This window comes from Epinephelus lanceolatus, chromosome 6 (genome assembly GCF_041903045.1).
Source record: "Epinephelus lanceolatus isolate andai-2023 chromosome 6, ASM4190304v1, whole genome shotgun sequence".
Lineage (NCBI taxonomy): Eukaryota > Metazoa > Chordata > Actinopteri > Perciformes > Serranidae > Epinephelus > Epinephelus lanceolatus.
This window is the reverse complement of record NC_135739.1, coordinates 4,988,313-5,013,264: the sequence shown is the minus strand read 5'-3', so window position 1 is coordinate 5,013,264 and position 24,952 is coordinate 4,988,313. Positions and strand designations below refer to the sequence as shown.

The 24,952-nt window shown below is 42.0% G+C and overlaps 1 protein-coding gene across 2 annotated transcripts in view; it reads right to left on the bottom strand.

Annotated features, from left to right (window-relative positions):
• Positions 1-10,700: 10,700 nt before the first annotated feature.
• Positions 10,701-24,952, bottom strand: part of LOC117254070 (capping protein, Arp2/3 and myosin-I linker protein 3-like) — a 52,337-nt gene continuing 38,085 nt past the window's right edge. The window contains exons 32-40 of one of the 2 annotated variants that reach the window (XM_078168508.1): positions 24,732-24,811; positions 19,444-19,617; positions 16,478-16,676; positions 15,613-16,369; positions 15,366-15,472; positions 15,077-15,203; positions 13,876-13,947; positions 13,604-13,711; positions 10,702-11,356 (exon numbers count right to left, since the gene is read on the bottom strand). In XM_078168508.1, coding sequence (XP_078024634.1) covers positions 11,316-11,356; positions 13,604-13,711; positions 13,876-13,947; positions 15,077-15,203; positions 15,366-15,472; positions 15,613-16,369; positions 16,478-16,676; positions 19,444-19,617; positions 24,732-24,811 — 1,665 coding nt within the window. In that variant the 3' untranslated portion in view covers positions 10,702-11,315. Of the gene's footprint in view, positions 11,357-13,603; positions 13,712-13,875; positions 13,948-15,076; positions 15,204-15,365; positions 15,473-15,612; positions 16,370-16,477; positions 16,677-19,443; positions 19,618-24,731; positions 24,812-24,952 lie in introns of both variants that reach the window. The other variant, XM_078168509.1, reaches the window with a different exon arrangement.

Sequence of the window (24,952 nt, the reverse complement as noted above, 5' to 3'; positions counted from 1 at the left end):
ATAGGATTAGCGCTGATTCTCTCCCTGAAACTAGTGTCAGATTAACAGATACCCATGCGTTCATAAACCATCTGTAATGTAGACATAAGCTGTCAGTGCCCCTGCTACTGCAACTGTCTATCCCCACCTCAGATCAATGAGTGCACTTAATCATAATCATATCACTTCCATTTATTGAGTGGCAGCTCTGTGAGCATCGCTGCTGCTGCTGGAAGTTCATTTGGATATTTAGGTGTTTAATCCTTTGGGGAAGTTTGTCACGAAACAGCGTTGGGAAAATGATACAGATCATTACTGCAGTTCTTCCTCATGTTGATGCACATGCTGCTTCACTGTATGTCGTGTTATTTGCCATCAAACTGATGAAAATGTTACTAAGAGCATGTTTGGTGAATCCATGAATAAATAAACGACAATAAATGACAGAATATTGCTCATAAATCATCTGATATTATACAGTAACTCACGCACAGCAACAGTAATGTTGAATCTGTCGCTGGAGGGCTCTGAATCTCAACAGGCAGCTGAAACTGTCCAAACTCACATCAACACTGACACACACACGCAAACACGGAGTAATAGACAACTGTAGTCTTAAAACAACACAGATGAACAGAGATGGAAATCAGGGGGTGGCAGCAGACAGAGAGGTTAGGGAGGATGAGGAGGAGGAAGAGAGGGATGAACGGATTAAGGTGGTCGATACTTTGGCTCTTCTCCCAGACTGAGAGATGACACTAAATCTGTTAATTCATCCCCCTCCCTCCTCCTCTCCTCACACACTGTACGTAGGGTCTTCTCCCTTCCGTCATCCTCTTGCAGGATTATGATACAACAGACACTTAAAGTCCAGTAATTCCAAACGTTTTCAGAAAATTTTAACAAGCACACTCGGGAGAAGAAAGTGCAGGGAGCTTTAAATTTAGAAAGAAATCCATAAATTCACAGTAATGATGAACTTTAGTTAGAGTTTAGTGAGAGGAGGCGTTAACATGAGGCTGGAGCTCCTCCGCAGTACACCTGCAGTTATGTTCACAGCAGCTGCAACATTATTATGCACAGAGATGACTAACTGCAGCATTTTAGATTTAATGATCACTTATGTTTGTTTCATATGTAAATCCATGCGTGAGTACATATTTGCATCACTGTGTGTGTGCTCAGGTGTGCATATATGTATCAGAAGTTATGTTTGTTCATGAGTCTTATAACATTCATACGGAACATTTAATGAAACTACAGTACAAAGTCATCATCCTGTAAACAACTGTATTCATTATTAATAGATTATATAATTGTAGTTATGTATTATTATGATTTTCTGCATTTTTATAACGAGCTATAACAAAGCTGATAGCACACAAACTGGTACTGGATCAAGGAACGCAGAGAGGCAATTCAACAAGGAACACCAGTGACCAGCGCAGATGGACTAATGGAAGACAAGGGGAGCAAAAAGACCGAATACACAAGGAGAGCAGGGAGATAATGAGGGACAGGTGACGGCAGGGTTGATGAGGAGCAGGTGAAACGAATCAGGGCAGAGCAGATAATCACTACGGTGGGAAAACACACACAGGCAAGAAGTGAAATCAGACATGACACACGAGGAGTGAACCTACAAAATAAGACCAATAGGAAATAGACAAATGAATGAAACAAGAAAAACGCAGACACTACGGGCCTTTTTCACAGCAGACATTTTGAGTTGTCATTGTGGGAAAAGCACAGGTGAAACTGATAACATTAATGATGGCTCTGTCCCATTAAGAGTCCCAGTCAGGTATTCCAGTGAGCCAGCATGCAGTGTCAGCGCCCCCCCTGAGCAGAATACAGCCTTCATTAATGCTATTGTTTTTTTCTTATGACATGTCAAAATGTCTGCTGTGAAAAACGTCTGACTTCTCATCATAAGAAATGTACAGTTGAAAACAGTAACACATTAAAGTCTATGCTTAAATATTTCCAGTCACCAGCAAACTGCACAACAACCACAGGTATTTTTTTCAGGAAATAGTTATTTTAGGATACTTTTTTTTTCGTATTTGTAGTCATTCCAAACTATAGTAAATTCTTATTTGTAAAATTCCGAATAAGCAAAGGCCATTTTTTCCACTTTGTTCCAGACTTTGTTCCAAAATGTCTCAACAACAATGAAATATATTGCCATGAATATTTGTACACACGTTTCTCTGAAGACAAATCCTACGAAATCTGGTGATCCTCAGACTTTTCCTTTAGTGCCAAAATCAAATTGATATTTTCGGTTTTCTCGACCGCAGTGGTTCTTAACCAGGGGTCTGAGGACCCCCAAGGGTCTCTATGGTTATCTCCTCAATTGTAGTTGTCAACTATAGAATTCTGGTCGTAATCATATCTCTGTCCATCCATCCATCCATCCATCCATCCATCCATCCAACCATCCAGCACCCCAGACGTCCCTCTCCCCAGCAATACTTTACAGCTCCTCCTGGGGGATACTGAGGCGTTCCCAGGCAGATATGTAATCACTCCTGCATTTTCTGGGTCTGCCCCAGGGCCTCCTACCAGTTGGACGTGTCCAAAACTCCTGTTAGGGGAGGTGCCCTTGAGTCAACCTGATCAGATGCCCAAACCACTTCAGCTGGCTCCTTTCAACACGAAGGAGCCACGGCTGTACTCTGAGCTCTCTCTGGATGTTGGAGCTCCTTACACTGTCTCTAAGGCTGAGCCCAGACAGGCAGACACAGTTTGGAGGAAACTCATTTTGACTGCTTGGATCCACAATCTCATTCTAGCAGAGCTAATGACCATAGGTGAGGGGTGGGAAGTAGATGGACGAGTAAATCAAAAGCTTTGCCTTCAGGCTCAGCTCTGTCTTCACCATGACAGTCCACTGCAGATGCTGCGCCAAACCAGCCAATCCACCTGACGCTCCATTCTACCCTCACTCATGAACAAGACCCCGAGATACTTGAACCCTCTGGCTTGGGGCAGTAACTCTCCCGACCCGGAAAGAGCAATGCACCGTTTTCCATGGCCTCAGATTTGGAGGTGCTGACTCTCACCCCGACTGCTTCGGCTGCAAACCGCCTGGGTGCATGCTGGCAGTCACAGTGTGATGAAGTCAATAGAACCAACGCATCTCATTAATCATGTCTAACAACCAAATTTTTTTTTTAAGATGGATGCCCCTGAAGCATATTCCTATTAACTGGGGGTCTGTGACCTAAAATGTATCAATTTAGGGGTCTTTGACGCTAAAAGGTTGAGAACCAATGCTCAGATGGACTGCCATGAAATTTAGTATACATTAGGGTGACCATATTTTGATTTCCAAAAAAGAGGACACTTGGCCCGGCCACGACATAGCCTACCTAAATGATACTCGCAGTTTACTCAAAGATGCCTTATAAATTTAATATATTTAAAGTTTATATGTATGGATAGAAAATTCAGTTATATTACAAAATAATATCTCTCAAAGACAGAAATTCAGATCGGCCCCAATAGGGGACACATACACACACTAGAGTGTGGCTACCCGATCCAAGCCCAATGGGTCGGGTCGTGCCGGTTTCAGTTAAAAATGTATAAATTGTATTCGGGCTCGGGTCGGATTCGGTCAGCTTTCAGTAAAAATAAATAAAATCCTATTGTCTGTCCTGTTTATTGCTTGGGCACTGTTATTTACGTGACAACACCTGAACACAACACACACACACATTGGATGTTTGTTTCTACCTCTCCCCTCGCTGGAAGCCTTGGACCTCCAGCCACCCGCCTCCGCCTCAATTAAACACTGAAAATAAAATAAAAGTGGGAGACAGGTGTCTCCTGTTTTATCTGATTTTGTTTTATTTCTCCCTCTCCCCTCGCTGGAAGCCTTGGACCTTCCGCCGCTCGCTCCCGTCTCAAACACGGAGGTCTCCCTCTCCGCGGAGCACCCATGGTGCACGCCTGGCCTGTTAAATAGCCTGTAACCATAACAACTGTGTGACACAAACTCAGTGCTTTGGTCATTAAATAATGTCGGGCTCGGTTCGGTTTCGGACATAACAAAACAGAATGACTGTATGCGGCCCGTGCCACACTCTAACACACACACACACACACACACACATACAAGGAAAACCGGACATCATCAATTTATAAACACCTCCCGGACGCCCCAGACAGGACGTCAAAAGTGGACATGTCCGGGCAAAAGAGGACGTTTGGTCAGCCTAGTATACGTATAATATATAGCATATAGCCTAATTCTCCCCTCACGCTTTGGTGTTACCCTAATGTTCCCTCTATCTCAATCATCAGGTCAAAAAATACTTCAGTTCATTACTATACACATGCAAAATGGTAAGTAAGTTGAATGGTGACAGTTCCATCATCAGGATGGCAAAGTAGTGCGGTGGTTAGCATTGTCGCCTCACAGCAAGAAAGTTGCTGGTTATAAGCCGGGCGAACTTTGGGGTCGGGGAGCCCTTCTGTGCGGTGTTTGCATGTACTCCAGCTTCCTCCCACAGTCCAAAGACATGCAGGTTAATTGGTGACTCTAAATTGTCCGTAGGTGTGAATGTGAGTGTGAATGGTTGTCTGTCTCTATGTGTCAGCCCTGTGATGGTCTGGTGACCTGTCCAGGGTGAACCCTGCGTCTAGGCTCCACCCCCCACTGCGACCCAGAACAGGATAAGCAGTTACGGAAAAAGAATGAATGAATTAATGAGTCCCATCATCAGCTGCATGTTGTTGTTAGTAATGATTACCAAATTAAAATGTTAATATGCTAAACTAAGCTGGCACATATGGTTACCATTATACCTGCCTAGCCTCAGCGTGGTAGCGTTATCACTGTTAGCATGTTAGCATTTAGCTAACAGAGCTGCTCTAGGCTGCTGTAGACTCAGTCTTGTATAAAATACTTATGGAAGCACTTCTGCATTATTTATTGTATTTTTTTTTAAAATGACCATTCTTTTAAATGCAGGAATGAACTCTTCCTTCTAACTGTAATTACATAATATAATTAGATAACCCTGAATAGCTGTGGCCAGTCTCTGTGCAGGTTGTATTTGTTGATTAGCTGCCACACACCTGTGACTGAAGCTGTTCGAGCCGCTCTGTCTAACAAACAGGCTGCCTGGCCATAAGGTGACCCGAATGCAGCAGTCCCTGTCACCCATTAGGGAGACGGTTCCCATGACGACCTAGCAGAAAAGCTCACTCGTGACCTTTTGTAGACATGGTTGCAATTACATTAAATTACACTGCATCTTATCATTGTCTGTTTTCATGAGTCATTTCCCATGTAGCTGCTGTGGCACGAATATCATCCAGCAGGCCTGCTGTGAGGAGCTATGAGCAAATACACTTTCACAGCTTCTTCATACTCCGACAGCGCGGAGGACGATGTTAAACAACCTCATTCAGGTTAAAATACTTATGTTTACTGTCTGTAGAAGTTTTATTCTTTGTTTTCCTACATGAACTGGCCTCACAAGTCGTTAGGGCCTTTTCTCAAACACGGTGGATCCTTCTTGAAGACAGAGGGAAAAGGAGAGGATTTGGATTTTGGGAGGTATTGTGTGAGCACAATCATGCACATTGCTGTGGACTGCCTGCATCCTTTTATTTTCGCGCATCTTTCTCCTCTACCCACACATGTTCTCTCTCCGACTCCTCTCTTCCCTCGGCCTTTATGTGATCATGTTGCTTGGTAACTGCAGAAGAATGATGAGAAGAGTAGGATGTGTTCGGGTGCCTCCTGTGTGATGTGATGTGTCTTCACATCAGCTGTAAAGAATATGGTGTATCGTGGCCAAAATAACAGCCGAAGGAAACTTGGAGTAAAATATTTCAGTTTGGATTTCAGGATTTGGGTGCTGTGTGAACCTAAGTCTCATCACTTTGGGGTTAGCGTTTAAAAATAATGAACATTTGTTGAAGCAGCATTGACCGAGGCATTTAATCTTTGATTGCTAAGCAGCAAACAGACGGTTGGCTTTGGGACCCTGATCTAAAGGAAGGTCGCAGTATAATGTGAAATTAAATTATGCAAGAAAAGAACCGAAATCCTGCTTTAAAAGTGTAAAAAATGTTTAAAAAGAAAAAGGAATCAATCAAATAATCTTTCATTTACTGTCAGCGTCTTTAAAAGCTCAAAGCTCGCCTTCCTGCAGCTGCTCTCTTGACAGTTCATCAATAACAGTAGGCACATTCATTTTGGGGAGTATCATTGCATGAGAGGACTCACTTACTGTGGATTCCACATTACATTCGAGGTGGAGTGGGAGTAAAAGTTCAAACCAACACTAGGGTTATATTTCACTGTACTGTTATGAAGTCATTGTTGCAGAGACTGCCAATACGCTGCCTGTAATCTCACCATAAATCAAAATTTGAGATGTTAAATTGCTCCAGCGGAGGCTTGCTCGTAGCTCACACACTGGGCTGAGAGTGGATGCGGGGCAGGATATTAAATCATCTTTTATCTGGAAAACTGCGGTGATTAATTAATGTGGAGACTGAATGATTGAATGAATGAATTAAAGTTCACACACACACACAGTATCTCCCTCATCTGAGCAGCCATAACATCTGGGGAAAAGAGAAGACTGTTGTGCAAAAATATACATGTGTAATATTTAGCGAACACAGCAATTAGTCTCAGTCATCCAAAAAAAGAAGAAGAAAAAACTGCTTAGCATTTCTCCAGAGGCTGTTTGCTCGTTAAAAATCACTGACTTGATTTAAAAAAACAAACTCTTTATCTACATCTCAACAAACTGCAAAGATTTCCTTACCCTGGCTGTAACTGGTATCTGACTCATTACAGCATCTTTAGAAAAAGGTCACGGCACGGTTGCTAATGACAACCTGCGAGACTGCTGCTCCACTCAAATCATGTGAGTGTGTGTGTGTGAATGCAAGTGTGTGTGAGTGTGTGTTTCTGCCTCATTTGTAGGGATCAGTCGCCCCCTGCTGTTTCTCACATTCTTTGACTTCTGAATATATCAGGTTGCCATGCCAACTGGAGAGATGCATCTCTGAAGTAAATTAAGCCTCCACCTGTGATCATGGAAATCAAGCTAGTCGGTGGATGAATTCAGCAGCTTAAATATTCCACTTTTTAGGGTGATGGTGAACTAATTAGGCTTTAATTAGTCCAGTAGTTTTCCATTTCTTTCCTTCATCTCTTAGACCAGTGGTTCCCAACTGGTGGGTCGTGGTCCAAAAGTAGGTCGCAAGTCCACTCTGAAAGGACTGTAATAGCTCTTTTTGACAGTCATGGTCTGGCTTGGCCGTCAACTCAGCACACCATCCTTGAAGGTGTGTCTTAAACTGATGACAGCTTCTCTTGACTGATGATGTTTAAAAGCAGCAGGCTGATCCACAGCTTAAGTCCCCTGTAATTTTTGTAACATGTTTATCCACAGCAGGGCAGGTAAGAGAAGTTTACCTGTTGGAGGTGAGCTGTTTGCAGAGGTGCAGTAAGAGCCTGTTGTCTGCAGCTCTTCATCAACATCTCACTGTGGCTGTTTCTGCTTTCACTTTCCTCCCTGCTGTATTATTAGACTTGTCTTTATTGAAGAAAAACTGCTAATAAAGCTCAGCTGATTCACTGATAACAAATTTCATTTCCAATAGATTCTTCACAATAAAAGCCCCCTGTTATTTTGTTATGAATAAACTACTATTGTGAAGCAAAACAAGGAAATGTTGGGTTTTCAGCAGCAACTTCACACAACTTCTGATAAGGCTGATAGTGAACATGAAACAGTAAAATAAAGCAGATATCTAAAGTAAAAACAGGACGCAGGAGAGAAACTAAACTCCAAACCACAGAGAATCAGTTAGAAGCTACAAAACTCCTGAGAGCTGGACACAGAGAAGCTTTTTAAGATGGCTTTCTCTCTGGTGTCCTGCAGACAGAGGTGAGAAGAGTCACACAACACACAGGCTTGATTTGGGGACAGAATGGGGGTCGTCAAGGGTTGGCTGCGGTCGGCGAGATGTCACCGCTACCCGCTTGAGAGCGGGTGACCCAACTTTTGGACCTACTCTTAAGAGGGTCCATCTCTGTTGCGGCTTGGCATGGCACAGCGCGTCTAAACTGACAATGGAAACAAAAATCAGTGCGGCATGACTTTACTCGGCGCATAACTAGTAATGTAACTATGGAAAAAGGGTATACTGTAAGTGACTCGCACATGTGTCAACACACTTTATTTTTAAGTTCAAATAATAAATTTGGAGCACCAAGTTTTTGTTCTAAAGTGCCCTTTCTTGCCGTAAAATGAGTGAATAACGGAGAGCTACTTGACAGAGACAGCAAACTAGCTCGACGACATGGCCAAACACAAGTATGACACTGAATATATTGATGTGTGGACCTTGAACTAATGACTGTGGCGATATCTGGACCCTGTGGCTGGACCACTGTCTTAGCACATCTCTTTTATTTCTCTTTAGATATATTGCACATATTTTTTTTAATATTATTCTATGTTTTCATAATTTACTGCAATTTTATTCGATATTTGTCTCTTGATTTTTGCAGTACTTGCTTTACTTTTCTTTTAATTTTCTCCTAAAATGTTCATGTTATGCACCAAAACCCCACAGCAGGCTCCTTGTATGTGAAAACCTACTTTGGAATAAACCAGATTCTGATTGATGTTGAGACATTTGACCTCTTTGTCCACTTGGGGGCTGCAGAAACAAGCCTTAAACACTTTGACATATTATCCCTTTTATGTAGATGTGGTGAACTTGTTTACACAACCAGCAAACATGGAGCAACATAAACATTCATTTAGAGCTGTTTTTCTTCCCACCTGATGACTGTAAGTGAGTCATTGCCTAAAAATTCTCCTTTTAGCTGTTTCCCACCAACTTCTGAAAGACACACCTGGCTTTTTAGCTGCTTAATGCTCCACAACTGTGTATACACTAGTGAGTTACTAACACCTTTCTGGTGCTGTATAGGTAGCACATGATGGATTTTATGAGTTTTCGCTGTAAATAACACCAGAAGAGCAGTGAGAGTGAACCAGAACAGTTAGAGAAATGAAAACAAAGATGCTATTAAACAGTCCACAGAGCTGAGAGGAGCTGTACAGTAACAATAAACTTTGCAGAGAAGTAGGGTAATATGCAGGCGCCCCATATACAAGGCTGTTGCTGCAGTGGCCTGAGCTCAACTCCAGCCTGCATGTCACCCCCCCCCCCCCCCCCCCCCAAAAAAAAAAAAAAAACTTACCTGTCCTGTCCATTAAAGGCAAAATGCCCTAAAAAATATTTAAAAAAAAAATAGTCATGTGATCCGCCATCAAGATAAATAAATTGATTATAGCTGCTATAAAGGAAAACTTCACCCCCTAAAATGACCATTTGTTTATCACTCATTCTGTGTTATGTTGAATTTGAAAATAACTTAAAAAATAAGTAAATACAAGTCATATGGTCATATGGAACCACAGGTCACAACAGCATATCAAAACATCCATTTACAAACTCTCACACAACTTGTGCAGTATAATCCAAGCCTCATTTATCCAGTGTGCTCAGTACTTCCCAAACACATGAGTTTTTGCGAAAACCTTACTACACAAGACTCACTAACGCTCTCTTCAAAGCCATTGTAATTTTTACCCCGTTGAGCACAGGAGCTGCTGGTCTACTGCTGCCTCCATCACTTAGTTTGTGTTATTGTGTGACTTTGGTGTTTCTAAAGTCCAGTTCAGAGAAAAGAGTCGATTAAAACAGGCAGCTACTTGCAATGTGCTGTTCTGCAACGTTCAGACCAACTAGATGAGACGGTGTATCATCTCTATGCTCTGACTTCCAGCTTTTCAGTCTTATTTTGTGGCTGTATATAATTTGTAGCTTCCTAAAATATGAATGAGGATAGTGATAGTGAGATACTGGCTGCTGTTGCATTTGTAGTAGTGATGAAATGGTAAAAAACAAACAAAACGAGCATCAGATGGACTGTATTCACAATAAATGCACCACAATAATATAAGTAAGCAGCGCCAATTAGTTAGTCAGTGAAAATATGCATGTGTGAGGAAGCATAAGCACATACACATACACTGTGAGGACGGAAACAAAGGACTCGGTGGGGATGGAGTACCTGCTTTAGCAAGCGAACATGCCGTCTATGGTTATTTTGACTCGACCAGCAAACTTCACTACAAGCTGATTGGCTGTTGAAACAGGTGCTTTACATCCTTAAACCAGTCTCATCGCAAATCATTGATCTGAACTGGGTTTAAGGGTTAGTTCGGATTCAGCAAAGTCACACAATAACACAAACAAACTAACTGATTGAGGCAGTGGTAGACCAGCAGCTTGTGTTCAGTGATGTAAAATTACTGTTTTTGTCAATGGAGCCTGGCTTTGAAGAAAGCAAAAGTTTTACTGTCCGCTCAGTTCCCTGTTGGAGAGGGCCTTCTGCTTAAGAAGTGCTGAGCATACGACTGCATAAATGAGACTTTGTTAAGTCTGCTGTTAAATGTGGATCCCTGTGAGCTCAATTCATTATCAGTTTTCTCTGTTTTTGGATTCTTTGCTTACCGTGGAGGCATGCCAGAAAAAAGTTTTCTTCAGGAACTGAACATAGCATGGGGTCAGTAACTGATGTGAAGAATTCCTTTAAGTATATTTCAACTGAAACAGTTTATTTAACGTGATTTAGCGAACCACAAAGAAGCATCACAGTTTTTTTCCATTAGTGTTTTATTCATACAGTGAGGGTGCTCATACATAATATTTATTTTTTTCTATAAAATATATTACCTTTCAGTTCCTGAAAGCAAAACTAGATATAAATCATCAAGTTTCATCTGATAAGAAGCAACTCATTTTCAAGTGTCAACCAAGGCAATCAACTGTATCAGCAGTCAAAAATGCATTGCAGATTTAAGAAATCACATTCTAATAAAGACTTTTTTTTTTTTTAATCTGTCTAGCAAAGCCACAACGCTCCAACACTCAGCCCACCGTCCACCAACACAAAAGACAATGATCATTTTGGGTTTTCTAAAGTAGCAAATACTGTTAAAATACTGTAGCCACAAAAAGAGTTTTCATGTGAGAGGAAACGGAAACACAGCCGGGGTGAAGAAAGAGAGGAACGTGACATTAAGGAAAAAGAGTGTTTCAACAGAAGCAAGTGACTGATGCTTTATGATGTCTGTCAGACATTTTCTCTCCAGCTCTCCCCCTCCTCCTCATCCTCGTATGGTTTTTCTTTGTTTCCTCGTTGGATGAAATGCTCCACAGTTGTCATGACAACGCTCCGGCCGGACAGCGGCGGGTGAATTTCTCGGGCATCACAACAGCTCGCTGTGACCAGAGGCTGAGTTGAGGCTGTCTATAAAGTAGAACAGGACACGAGGCTGATCAGTGGCAGGGAGTCGCTACTATCAGAAAAATATCACTGTGGTTAATCAATACTTTTTATCCATTCAGATCTACAGATACTTTAAAACAGTAAGTTCACAATATGTAGAGATGTACGCTTAAAGGTGCAGTGTGCAGGATTTAGGGGGATATAGTGGCAGAAATGGAATATAATAACAACGTATTCTTTAGTGTATAATCACGTGAAAAACTCATTATCATGTTTTTGTTACTTTAGAATGAGCTGTTTATATCTATGGAGTCGGTCCTTGTCCACAGAGATCGCCATGTTGCACCACCTTGTAAATGTAGAAGCCCCGAACAGACAGACCAACACATTCTCACACAGACTTCGTCACATATCAACATTTGGTCATGAGTGTGTTGGTTGTTGGCGTTCTGGGACGTGTCACATTCTGCCTGTTACATGCATCGTCTTTAAAAATACACTTCTGTTTTCACAGGAAATTTACCGTTTACATGCAGGCTCTTTCAAAATAAATGCACTACGTCAGTACAACAATGCAAATTGACGTTTTATTTCCTCCAACAACTAATGCATGTGGTTAGGATTAGGCAACAAAAACAAGTGGTGATGTTTAGGAAAAAAGAACAAGGTTTGGCTCTTTAATCTTGTGGGACACAAAAACACTCTCCCGGGTGAAAGTCAGTGTTTGTTTGACCAATCCACAACCTTTCCTGACCCCCCCACTCGGACTATCCCAGCTGTAATTTTTGTTCTTGTCGCCGAGCGCTGTTAAACTATAACAGCAACCGGCCACGTATCATGCTGACTGCTTTTTCATCAGTGTCTGACGCCACAGGTCACTGCCCAAGTGCTGGATTTTGACGACTTCAGAGTGAGACCGGGTCGACCAAACACTGGCTCTAAATAGGGCCATTCACGTTTTCATATCCGCCATTGTAGTTCACAGCTCCTCCACAAATAAATGTTAAACAGCTTTATTCAGTGTTTTCACCAGTTTAAATCACCAGGTCCGTTTGTTTTGTAGAAGAAGAGACCTATTCTGACAATTTGGCACATGGCAAAAACCTCCTGAAAGTCTTGATCTTTAGTTAGTGAGAAAATGTGAGCACACATTAGCAGGTGCTGGGCTCATGGCCCGTCTCCAACGTGCCAAACAGCACAGGAAACCCCTGATTTGTAAGGTGAAACTGCTTTATTAAGTGTTTTTACAGGTTTAAATCACCTGGTCTGTTTGTTTTGGAGAAGTAGAGGCCTCTGCTGATAATTTGGCTCTAGACAGTTCGGTGAAAACCTCCAAACAACACAACACTAAGGCAACACTAATTGCATGCCACTAGTAAAGAAACGCTTGCTGTGCCTTTTCATCATTGCCAGGCAACCACCCTATAACTTCCAGTGTAATCAATCTTTTCACTGTAATTAGTATCTAGTTACTAAATGCTGAGGCAGAGGGTAGCTGCTGTAGCTCTGGTTGAGGGTGAGAGGCTAACAGTCAGCTAATAGTTTGTTGGGCACAGGGAAACAGAGATCTGTGTGGCTACATGAGACCCTAATAAAGAGGGTGGATCATGGGGAGTACCACCAGTTGGTCCAGGAGTTTCACCTTACTGATGACCATTTCCAGGCATATTTTAGGATGACTCGGGGGGCAGTTTGACATCCTGCTGTTTCTCCTCTATTGTTTACAGACTGTAAACTTGGTCCGCCTCTCAAATCATCTGATTGGACAATGGGATAAAAAAGATGACGTAAGAAGAGATTATGTGGGGCATTCTTTCACTCAGAGCTGAAGTTTTTTTCAACTTGAGGAGTTCAGAGTGCTCCAGCAAAAATGCCAGGTGCCAAGAGCACAGAGACACGAGGTGCGTTGCAATGCCAAAAACAAAAGTAAAAAGCTTCATTCTCTTTAAAAATTACAAAATCCGCCTCCAGCTGCTAAAACACTTTCTGTGTGATCAGAATCATGACCGGGAAAAGTTTGAGCTGGTTACAATCTGCAATTCTCACTGCCACGTGGCACTAAATCCCCTTAAATCTTACACACTGCTTATTTAAGTATCCCGTGTTTAACTTTTAATAGATTGCAATTTAATGATCACGTTCCACATTATAACACATACTGTGGTGTTTTAATTACCACTTGACTCACTTTACCACTTGACATCTGCTACACACACACACACACACACACAAACACACACACATATATAAAAACAGAGAGACATGTACCAGACAAGTCCAGTGACTTATTTCTGTTTTGGGGTAGTCTAGGTTTTTTCACGGGGGGTTTGCGATTTGGGGGCTTCTCAACGTTATTAGGGCTTTCCCTGTCAGTGCCTGAGTTCAGTGAGGACAAAGAAACACAAATTAACAGTTAGATACAGACGCTTTACACACAGGTCAACGTATATACACAAAGTCCCAACATAAATGTACCATGTAGCAACCTGTTGGGTAAATAGTAAGAGTATTTACTGTGATGCAGAAACGACAAACTGTACCTGCGTCACAAGACATGGCCTTTCTGTTCCTCTGTGGTTTCACTGGTGCCTGAGGTCTCAATCCTTCTTCACCTGAACAACAGGTATGAAAACAACAACAGGTAGTTTTATCTCTTATTATCATGATTTTCTTATTGCTGTGTCAAGTTCTGCCTGTTACATGCATTGTCTCCTTTCAAAATACACTTGTTTTCACAGGAAATTTAACATTTACATACAGTCTCTTTCAAATTAAACGCACTACATTGGTACAACAAGGCAAATTGATTGAAATTTTTCTTCCTACAAAAAGAAACACATGTGGTTGGGTTTAGAAAAAAGAACGGGTTCGTGTTTATAATTTTACGGGATGTGAGCACCACTCTCCCGAGACAAGTCGGTGTTTGTTGGACCCACCCACCCTACTCGGACTTTTGCTGCCTTAACTCTCATTTTTGCCCCACCATGTTTTCCCCTGCACCACCGGCCACCGTTAAACTATTATGGCGACAGGCTGTGTATCATGCCGACATTCAAGGATGGCTAACGCTGGATGTCATTGCCCAAGTGCAGGATTTAGACGACTTCTGACTTGATTACTACTGCATCAATACTGTGGAAAACGAGCATTGAAACAGCTAAATTTCCCATGAGACTTCACTCAAGGGAAATAATTAAGTTTAAAATTAATGTTTGCATGAAAAAAAAATAGATGTGATCAATGTCCTTCTTTCCAGTGGAGGGTTACTCACATTGTTTTTGGGTAACTGTAAGGCAAGTAGGCAAGTAAGTTAAGTCGTGTTAAATATAGTCATGCCAAGAGTGGAAGAGTGGAATGAATTTCAAGGACTTGAAGCACTTTGTTAAAAAAAAGGGGCTATTTGCAAGGTACTCCAGGATTTGACTTCTTCCCCTCAAAATTCAAGCACTTCAAGGACCGGAGAGTGGTATCAACCTTCTCATCTAACTCTCTGCAAGAAAGCTATTAAGTGTTTTTTCCAAAATGTTGAACCCATGAAAGTTTTCTGCAGCTGAGCTGTTTATTTGCACCTGGACATCCCAAAATAAGAGTCTGAACAAAAAGTAAACCGTTTACAGTGATATCAAAGTCAGGCAGATATCTGAAAAATCTCATAATGGGAATGTGAACACAACTGAGCGCTTTAAGTCTCGCATTTGTTAACACCACCAAGTTGTTTGTTTGTGTGTTCAGTGGAGTTACCTTGACTTGCAGCCCTGTCTGGTAATCCATGTGCAGGCTTGTTCACAGGAGGTGGCACAGGAGGAGGAGGTAGGTTCCTCTCATTGGCTGCTTCTTTTGAAAAAGTCACATACGAGGACGTCTTTGGCTGTTTTTCGGATCAGAACAGAAAACATGAACAAATCAAGAGGATAAAGACAATTATCTGTACTGGAAAATTTGCTTTATATTTACAGTAGGCCTGTGGATACTGTGGATTAGTTTTCCTACATAAAACAAACCGAATCATGCAGGGCTATAAATCGCACACCTTTTCTGGAATCGGAGGAGGTTGACCCTCCGAATCTCTTCTTTTTTCTCTCTCTTTCTTTTCCATCTTTCCAGGATCCCTCTCTGTTTCCCCTTCCTCCTCTGTACCTGAATTAAAAGAAATGACTGTCACCTACATGTCGGTTTGTGGTGTGATAATACACTCAGGTGACGACTGCAGCTGAAACCTCTCAGCAAAAGCTTAAACCTCCTTTCCAGCCTGCAGCACGTAGCTGACAGTGAAGTACCTGGTAAAGCGTCTGAGCTCTCGAGCCGATGTCTCTGCCTCAGTTTGGACAGGTTGGGTTTACTGCTTTGCGGCGGGGGATCAGGTTTAGTTGCACAGGGAACTCGCCCTCCTCCTCCTCCGCTGCTCCTCCATCCCTCTGTGAACCCTGCACTGGCATCTGGACACATTTGTCTGTCTCCCTGCGTGTCCTGCTGCTGCCAGTCTGTAGCTGACGCCTCTGTAGTTTTCAGAGGATCTGTTTCCTGTTTTGGCGAAGGCGTCCTGTCTGATGGGTATGGAGGCAGCGGCCTTTGAGCCAAATGAAGCGCCTGCACTTGTCTCTCACTTGTCTTCCTGCTCGCTTGTCTGCTCTCAGTCCACTGACTGTCCACCTGTATGTCCGTCGGCCTGTTCTCCGACCATGACCTGTCTATCTGTCTGCCACCCATCCACTGTCTTTCTATCTTTCTGTCAATCTGTCGCTGGGTGTGTCTGTCAACAGTCCACTGTCTGTCCACGTGTCTTTCGGGGTGTCTGCTCTCAGTCCAGTACCTGTCTGTTTGTCTGTCGGTTGTTCTCGGTTCTCCAAAAGTTTTTTCTTGCCCCCTGCTATCAAACCGCTGTCTCTCTAAATGTTTCTCAGCATGCTGGTCGCTCTGCCTTGTTTCCATCCACGACTTGTCCACTTGCAGAATCTCCGTTGGCCTCTGTTTGTCGTCCACCCAGTACTTGTCTGTCTCCTCCGGATGTTCAAACACAGAATCCACTTCGGGTTTCTGTCAAAACACAACAAAGAGAGAAAGAGAGAGAGTCAAAAGAAAAGATCGTACCCGAGGCAAACTTCCAATGAAATGAATGCTTGTAGTGGGTCCCACTCCCTGTACCTCTCTGGGGGAAAAAAAGGGGTGTTTGCTTCCTCCTACACCCGGGTGAGGGATGCCCGGCACTGGCGGCGGACTCAAGACAAGCGTAGTTTTCCCTTGGTGATCATTTGTCTTCCCATCAGCCCCTTCGCCTGGAGATCCAGCCCTGGCAGCAGACCTTGGAGGCTGAAGGAGTGTGTATACATTCTCTGTGGCTGTCCTGAAAGTTGGAAGACACTGACAATGACAATGAGCCACAAGGCTGCTGTTTCCATATAAAGTATTATAGGTCCTGTGTGTAGGATTTAGGGGGTTATAAGGCAGAAATGGAATATAACATTTGTAGCTATGTTTTCTTTCGTGTATAATCACCTGAAACTAAGAGTCATTGCATTTTTATAACCTTAGAATGAGCCGTTTATATTACCATCTGTGTCGGCAATTTCCTGTCTCCAAAATGTTCGTGAGCGTGGGTCAAAGTTGCTCCCATACAATCTTTTTTTTTTTCTACAGATTACAACTTTTGTGTGGGAAGTAGTGTATGCATCTTTCAGGCCTCATTTTGTATGAACGCACTGCTTATAAATGAGACCCCAGGTCCTCTTCCACAAAGTCTGCAATGTTATTTCTACAGTAGCCCAGAACGGACAAACCAAACACTAACTCTAGATAGGGCCATTTGCATTTTCATGCTTGCCACCATCATTCTCCTACACGAATAGGTATAACTGTGGCTGCAGTGGCTATGAGACTAGCCCACCATACCCACGCATCAATCCATGGTCAGCCCACATTGCCCTTTGGTCCAAAGCAGAAGCCCTGAAGAAAACCTTAGGGCCCTGACACCCTAAGCCGCCCACTGATCAATCGTTGGCCCTCGTCAGCTTTTTTTCGGCTGATTCAGTATGCTGAATTGGTGTCGAGATATCGAAGCCCTTCTGCAAATGAAATCACTCTGATTGGCAGTTCAGCTCAGTGGATGAGAAGAGAAACAGAAGTTAGGAAAGCAAACAAGCAGCTAAAGTCAAAAGGGTATGAGATCAAAACAAACTTGTTATATAAGATAACATTTCTTGTTTTAGCCATCGAACTCTTAAGCAGAAATGGTTCATAACTTTGTGTTTTTGTTCGCTGGCGCATGGTAAATATCCTTTGTTCTTTCAATATCAGGTTGTGAGTCAATGTGCTCACTGGCTAATTAGCATTTTAAATGCGTCCTATTGGTCTTCTGTTTTCCCTTTTTTAACGATGAATCCAGACTTTACCGCCTGCTGCTACAGAGAATTTTTTACTGTCATGCAGGCTCAGACTGTACAACTAGTTAGCTGTTGGCTGTAGTAAAGTTGTGTTGTGTTCAAGTGCAGCTTTTTGGCAGAGAAATAGGTGAGGTGAGGCGACACATCAGTCAGCCTTTGTCACCACTAGTTTTTCAATGTTGGTTTGGTGCGTCTGGGCCTTTAAGTTAGCATTTATCTAGCTATTATATTAAGGCCCAATCCCAATACCCCCCCTTGGCCCTACCCCTTAGCCCTTGGCCCTACCCCTTAGCCCTTGGCCCTACCCCTAGCCCTTGGCCCTCAAAATGAAGCAACAAGGGGTAGAGGTAGAAACCTTTCCCTAGGAATTGGGACACCACTCACTACGTCACCGCGTCGGTTACGTTCACGCATACGTAACTATTGTAAACAGGAAGCTGCGAGCCATCTACATTTCCAACCGGCATCTACAATGGAGTCTCATTCATTCTACCGATCGCGTTTGCCGCATTCATCATGCTTCGTTTGATGAATGACAGACGACAGGGGACTTCTGCTAGCTAGCTAACCAGCTAACATTACGAGGCAGCATGATTATACTAGCTGGCGTGTTATCGTAATGTGAAAAGTCCGACAATTTTGCAGAACAGGACAGATGACAGATGCTAGATAGTGCGAGCTAGCTAGCTAGCTAACAAGCAACCTGACGACCATAACGTTAGCTATGTATGAACTTTTTTCCCCATCTCTTGCTCGGTGGTAGCCATGGCAACGTCTACCCCACGCTGGCAAGTCAGTATCTGAAATCCCTTGCACCGAAGGGCTAGTTTCATACCCACTACCCCTGATTATGCCCCTTACCCCTGCACACAAAAAGGAATTAGGACACCACTATCCCTCGCGGGAACGCGCAAATGTAGGGGTAGGGCTAGCCTAATGATAACGGTTATGTCTGATTACATGAGGTAAATCCCATCTTTATGTGCAAAGAATTATAAAGGTGGATTATTGCTATGTTTGGCCTCATATTTGTTCACTTCAACGTTGTGCTGTAGGAGGATTCAAACAAACCGTCTGTTGGTGGGCTTGCCTTGTACTAGTGGTGGGCACGGTTTGTAGGGGCGTATCATGTAGGCTTTAAACTGAATGCGTCTGCAGCTACACATGGCTTGGAATACAGGAGAGGTTTCACTTGGTTGCAGTCTCCAACCTCAGCCACTAGACGCCACTAAATCCTCCACATCAGTCCTTTAAGACTAAAATGTAACAAGCTTTGACAACAGTGTGATTAGAAAGTATCATTTTTCTGCAGAAATCATCTATCTTGCTATCCTAATCTGTATTTGACATGCAGCGTGTTCATCCTTAATCACTTGGCTGACTGTTGAATCCAGAATCAGAGCCGCCGGCTGTCATCTACATCTGTGTACACACGCTGGTATCAGCCTGCCTGCACTTTGGCAGCTACCAGCCATTTCTCACATCAACAAAGAAATGAGGGAGATTTAGAGTGATATTTGTCAGAGTATTTATGTAATTCAGTGCTGCTGAATGTTCTTATGAGAACCAAGAAGAGATGAATGTGAAGCTGTACAGCAGAATATGGAAGGAAAATGGGTCTTTGTGTGTGTGTATTATTATCTAATGCACCATATAAGCATTGTGTTGTGTTTTCAAGGCTGTACCTTTCTGAGCGGACTGTGTGTGTGTTGTGTGTGTGCATACACAAACCCTGTGGGTGCTGAAGCAACAAAGTGACACCCATCTCCGTAAACCTCGGCTTCAGGCTCCGGCCCCTGATTGGACAAAGTTTGGTTGCGGTTTTTACGAAAACCGAAGATGGCCAGCATATTTCTCCTCTTCTTCCTCCTCAGCGAGTGAGCTTTGTGCAGAGAGGAGAGCTGACTGAAAGAGGTGAGAGAGGTGGAAATGTCACAAATACAATCCAGTCATCTCTGTTAGGATGTCTTTGAACTCACTGCAGCCATCCACACTGACTGTTTCCCTGCTTTGTTTCTGGTACAGCGACAATTTCAGCGTTGCTAGGCTACATCTCTTGCTACACAATGATTTATCTAAAGTGCACTTTTTTATATTATATGCAATCATATTAAAAGCACTGACTTAACCTGCAGTGTGGAAGGGAGCAATGTTATTCTGATAAGCTGTGGCAGCTGTTCCTGAATTCAGCTCCACCAAAATAAAGGATTACCAAACTGCTGCTTCAATACTTCAAAGGGTCACAGTGGTGGTTCTGCATGTTTAGAACATTCATTTAAAATTTTGTTTCATTTGAATGATTGCTCTTGGACCAAACGTTCATTTTGCAAAACAACAAAAATCACCAGCTGCTAATGACAAAATAACATCCTTCTTTGAGCTCTGTCAAAAAAAAAAAAATTCCTCCTCTCTTTGAGTCTCAGACCCCTTTGATCAACAACATGCAGTCACCAACTAACCAATCACGTCTTGTTACCTCACACCAAAAGCTTCAAACAGCCAGCTCCAGCTCCTCTAATCATCAAAGAGTGACTAAATTTATGTTATAATTGAGCAAAAATGATGGACAGCAGATTCAATTGCCTCTGAATGTACGAGCAGCCGCAGGATGTGCTAAACAAGCTGAACCTCACCATGAGATTACTTCAAAGACAGACAACACGCTGGTCGGAGGAACACAACCTTCTTGAATTATGAGAAATAATAACCTAAAGATGAGCCAATTAAAATAAAGCCTCAGAAACTGTCAGAACCCAACAGGTCTGTTTGAATGTGTGGATGTGATCACACGTATGTTAATCGAAATGTCACTGGATTCAGATTTGGATGTCTGGTCATGTCACATTTATTTAACTTTTTGTTTCTTATGAAAGTATTACACTTAAAGAGGACCTATTATGATTTTCTTTATTTTGGGTGTTGGATGTTCATATTAAACGTGGCCCAAGTTTTAAAAAAGTTAGCTTAAAGTATGTAAAAGTATTCATGTGAGCAAAAACATCAGGCCTCAGACCGCTCTGAATAATCAGATTACAGAAATGTTTTTCTTTCTTTCTAGACAAGCCAAAATCAGCTCGTGACAGATTTCTTTATACAGTCATCTGCTCCAGGAAAACTATTGCAGTATTTACATTAGGTAGCCTGCCACATGTAGCTGCGTACTAACATCAGAGAAACATTTAATCTTGGTTGCCGAAGTTGTGAGTTTCTCTGCGATTTTGGATCAGATTCTTGCTTGAACATGTCCAGTTGTGAAGATTTTGGTTTACAGCCATTCGTTATAGTCATTTTCTGGCTTCAAGTACACTGCTACATGTAGCTACATACATGCTAACATCAAGGAAACATCCAATCTTGGTTGCTGAAGTTGTTAGTTTCTCTACGGTTTTGGATCAGATTCCTGTTCAAACATGTCCAGCTGTGAAAACTTTGGTAAGCTTTTGTTGGTGATTTTTAACAGTATAAAATGCTGCTGTACTCCATTACATTATTCCCCAGCTGCAAGTAGACTGCTACATGTAGCCACATGCTAATGCCTAGGAAACATGTAATCTTTGTTGGCAATGTGGTTAATTTCTCACTGTTTTTCAATCAGACTCCTGCTGGAGCATGTATGGTTTGTTGGTTCAAAGCTTTTGTTGAGGATTTTTAATGTGAGAAAGTGTAGCTATACACAGCAAATTCCTGGCTGCAAGTACACTGCTAAACGTAGCTACATGCTAACATCAGGGAACTGTGTTATCTTAGTTGCTGATGTTGGTAATTTCCCCCTGATTTTGGATCAGATTCCTGCTGGAAGAATGTGTTGAAGCTTTTAGTGATTTTTCACTGCGAAAAGTGCGTTTATACTCTGCTACACTCATTCTCCAGTTGCAAGTACACTACTAAATGTAGCTACGCAAACCTCAGGGAAACCAGTAATCTTGGTTGCCAGTGTTTTAATTTTTCACAGACTCATATTCTTGCTTGGACATGTCCAGTTGTGTAAATTCTAGTTCACAGTCATTTATTACAGTTATTCTTAGGCTGCAAGTACACTGCTACATGTAGCTACATGCTAATGCCATGGAAAAATGCAATCTTGGTTTCTGATATTAATTTCTCCCCAGTTTTAGATCAGATTCCAGCTGAAACATGCCCAGTTGTGAAGGCTGTTGGTTAAAATATTTTTTATTGGTCATTTTAACAGTTGAAAGTTACGCTATACTTTGTTACAGTCATTCCCTGGCTGCAATGACCAGGCCTCCAGGAAGTGCACCAGGCTATGAAGCCAGTGAAATTACAACTTGCAGGTCCATCACATGATACTATTTGGCCCAAAAGACTTTTTTCAATAGACTCACATTAGAAAAGACATGTCTGTAAATAAGTAGGTAACATTTTCGACCGGCAGAATAGTGCACTTGCTCTATGGGCCCCATGATGCAGAGGCAGTGTCAATCTTCCGGGTTATTTCATGCCACGGAAAAATACCTTTTTTGACTTCAAGCTATGGGGGTGGTGGGGGTTTAAAGAGACAGGCTTCAGAGTGAATACAGGTGTTCCAGCACAAACACTATAAGGAAAATAAAGGCTTCTTTTTAAACATGAAAGCATGTAAACATGTTCTAGTAAAAAACACAAAGTATGAACCTGAAAACAAGCACAACAGGTCCCCTTTAAATCAATACATTCTTCAGATCTGAATCGAGCCTGATATAATGGAAGGTATTCAGTAAATGAGTAAAGGCTGTTTTTACACAACTTGCGTTGATGGGTATGCCGCTGAAAGTTATATCTTTGTGTCCATTGAAGCTACACTTTTCAGGCTCATGCTTTTGCTCTGACAGTGTCATTTGTCGGTTTATATTGTGTCTTTTGTTGTGTGCCTTTCTTGGTTTGGACAGTTTCCCCCCTTTTGTAACATACTCTCATTAAGTACGATTACATTGATGGATGAAAAATCCCTTTATTGTCTGCAAATCTCTGACGCAACCTTTGGTAAAGATTTGAATCTAGTACGCAGCTGACTTTTCCCAAAGCACAGAAAGCATACATTTTAGAATGATTAATTTCAACCACAGGTGTCCATTCATTTCAGTACACTGTGAAAATAGTTAATTGTATTCACAAGCTATATTATCGGATGATTAAACCCAGGAGGCAAACGATAAGTAACCATGTCTGTTTCTTGTATTTACTGTAAAAGGTTGCTGTTCAGCAGCCAACACTCTTGAACGTCCTTGAACAAGAAGAATTGTCAAAGCACTTTCTGCTCACAGCTGCATTACCACGCAATATCAAGCTCAATGTGACAAAATGCTCTCCGTGATGTATTACCTACAGTATCTCCAGTAAGTCTGAAGACTGTACAGTAAGTTGACTTTCAAAGCACGGTCACATAAATGGAAAATAATGACTGTCATGTAGTGTGGAACAGGTGGACCCAAACCCAGGAGACTGCAGGCAACTGATACTCAGTTAAAATCAGTTTTTATTCAAAGTTAGAGCGGGGAAAGCAAAACTGAAGATCACATAAAGAAAAACAAAACAAAACAAAAAAAGCAAAGACTGAACAAAGACAAACTAATCTGATGAGGTGATGGAGTGCAGGTGGAGAAGAGGGAGAAGAAGCTCAGCTGAGGAGAATAAGGTGATTAGGTAGGAGAACAGGCAGAGAGCTGATTGAATGGGAAAAACCCTGGAGCAGAAAAAGGACTAACAAGGCTGATGTAGGACAAGTGTGTAGATGGGCAAACGAGGGCCAGGCAGCACAGGAACCCAGGAGGGGTAAACAGAAACTCAAAAACCCAGAAAACACAATCCTTTTAATAATAAACTGACTGCAGTGAAAACAAAGAGACTAACTTACATAGGCAACTTAAATGACTCTATAGTTTGCAACAGATAGATATAAGTCCAGTCTTCTGATAAAGGCTGAAGACATAAGGACACAAAGCAGACTGTGACAATCAGTTCATACTTATTTTCTACGATTATTCCGAATATGACATTTTTCTAAACTTGATGCAGGTCATGTTTACATATTCTGAATTAGGCTTTTTTCCTAAATTAGCATTTTCCGATTAAGGCGTGGGATATGCCGGTATTATTTGGGTTTAAGGAGCATTCTGGACATGGATACAGCGCATTCGGAATATGTGTCTCAGCAGGGTTTTTTACAGCAGTTTGCGACACACGGCCTCTTGCCTGATTACGGTCAGCTCTGTGTGGTGTCATAGATACATTATATACAAACTAATTCGCAAACAGTTTGCAAGACAGTGGCAGAGATGCATGCCCAAAAGAAAAGCCAACTGGTCGATAAGAGAAACACACCTGCTTTTAAATATTTTAAAAGACTTGGATATCAACAGGTTTTTGGATACGTGCAAATATCCCAACCCTGACATTTTCAAGACATTTTCTGCTACTGGTGGAAAACAGCTCCAGCTCAACTTTTCAATATTTTGACAAGATAACCAACCTGTTAGGGCATGTTAATTTGTGTACGCATGACTGCATGTAAACAGGGATATTAATTTTCATTAGCCACGTCAACAGCTTAGTGGGAATATTGTCTTATTCTGAATAAGGAAAAAAAACTGAATATTTTGTGCATGTAAATGTAGTCAGTGAGTGCTTGAAAAGAAGGTACTCGTGTATTTTAGGGTGGGCTTTGGGAAATGGCCGTGTGTTAACGAGATTTGTAGCCAAAACATGTAAATGGAGAAGATGTTCTATAAGAAACAGTGTTGTCAGCTGAAATAGAGGGCGTACAATTAAAAATCTTTATAAAAAGATAAATATAACGAGGGTATAACATGACAACGACAGCTTTTTTCCCCTTGGTTAGTAGCAGATAACAGCAAAACGACTATAGTAAACATTAACAATAAGAGAGGGAGAGAAAACACAGTTGGTACCGCTGAATCGATGATGCGTTTGAAACCATTTCAAACACCCAGGATTGATATGTATTGATAAATCTTTTTTGTGACAATGCTAATAATAAGAGATGTTAATGAAGAAACTCTTACCTGTCAGGGAGAACTCTTTTGGTATAGAAATCTGGGAGTCCATCATCAAGAGGGCTTATTCCTCCATTTTCACTGCAATGCTACACACACACACACACACACACACACACGCACAAACGTGTTTTAGAGGTCAGTTTACATGCACTGAGTTTCATTTGTAAATGTTCTGTATGCACTGAAACAAATGGATTACACTGGCTTCAGTGAGACGTAATCCAATA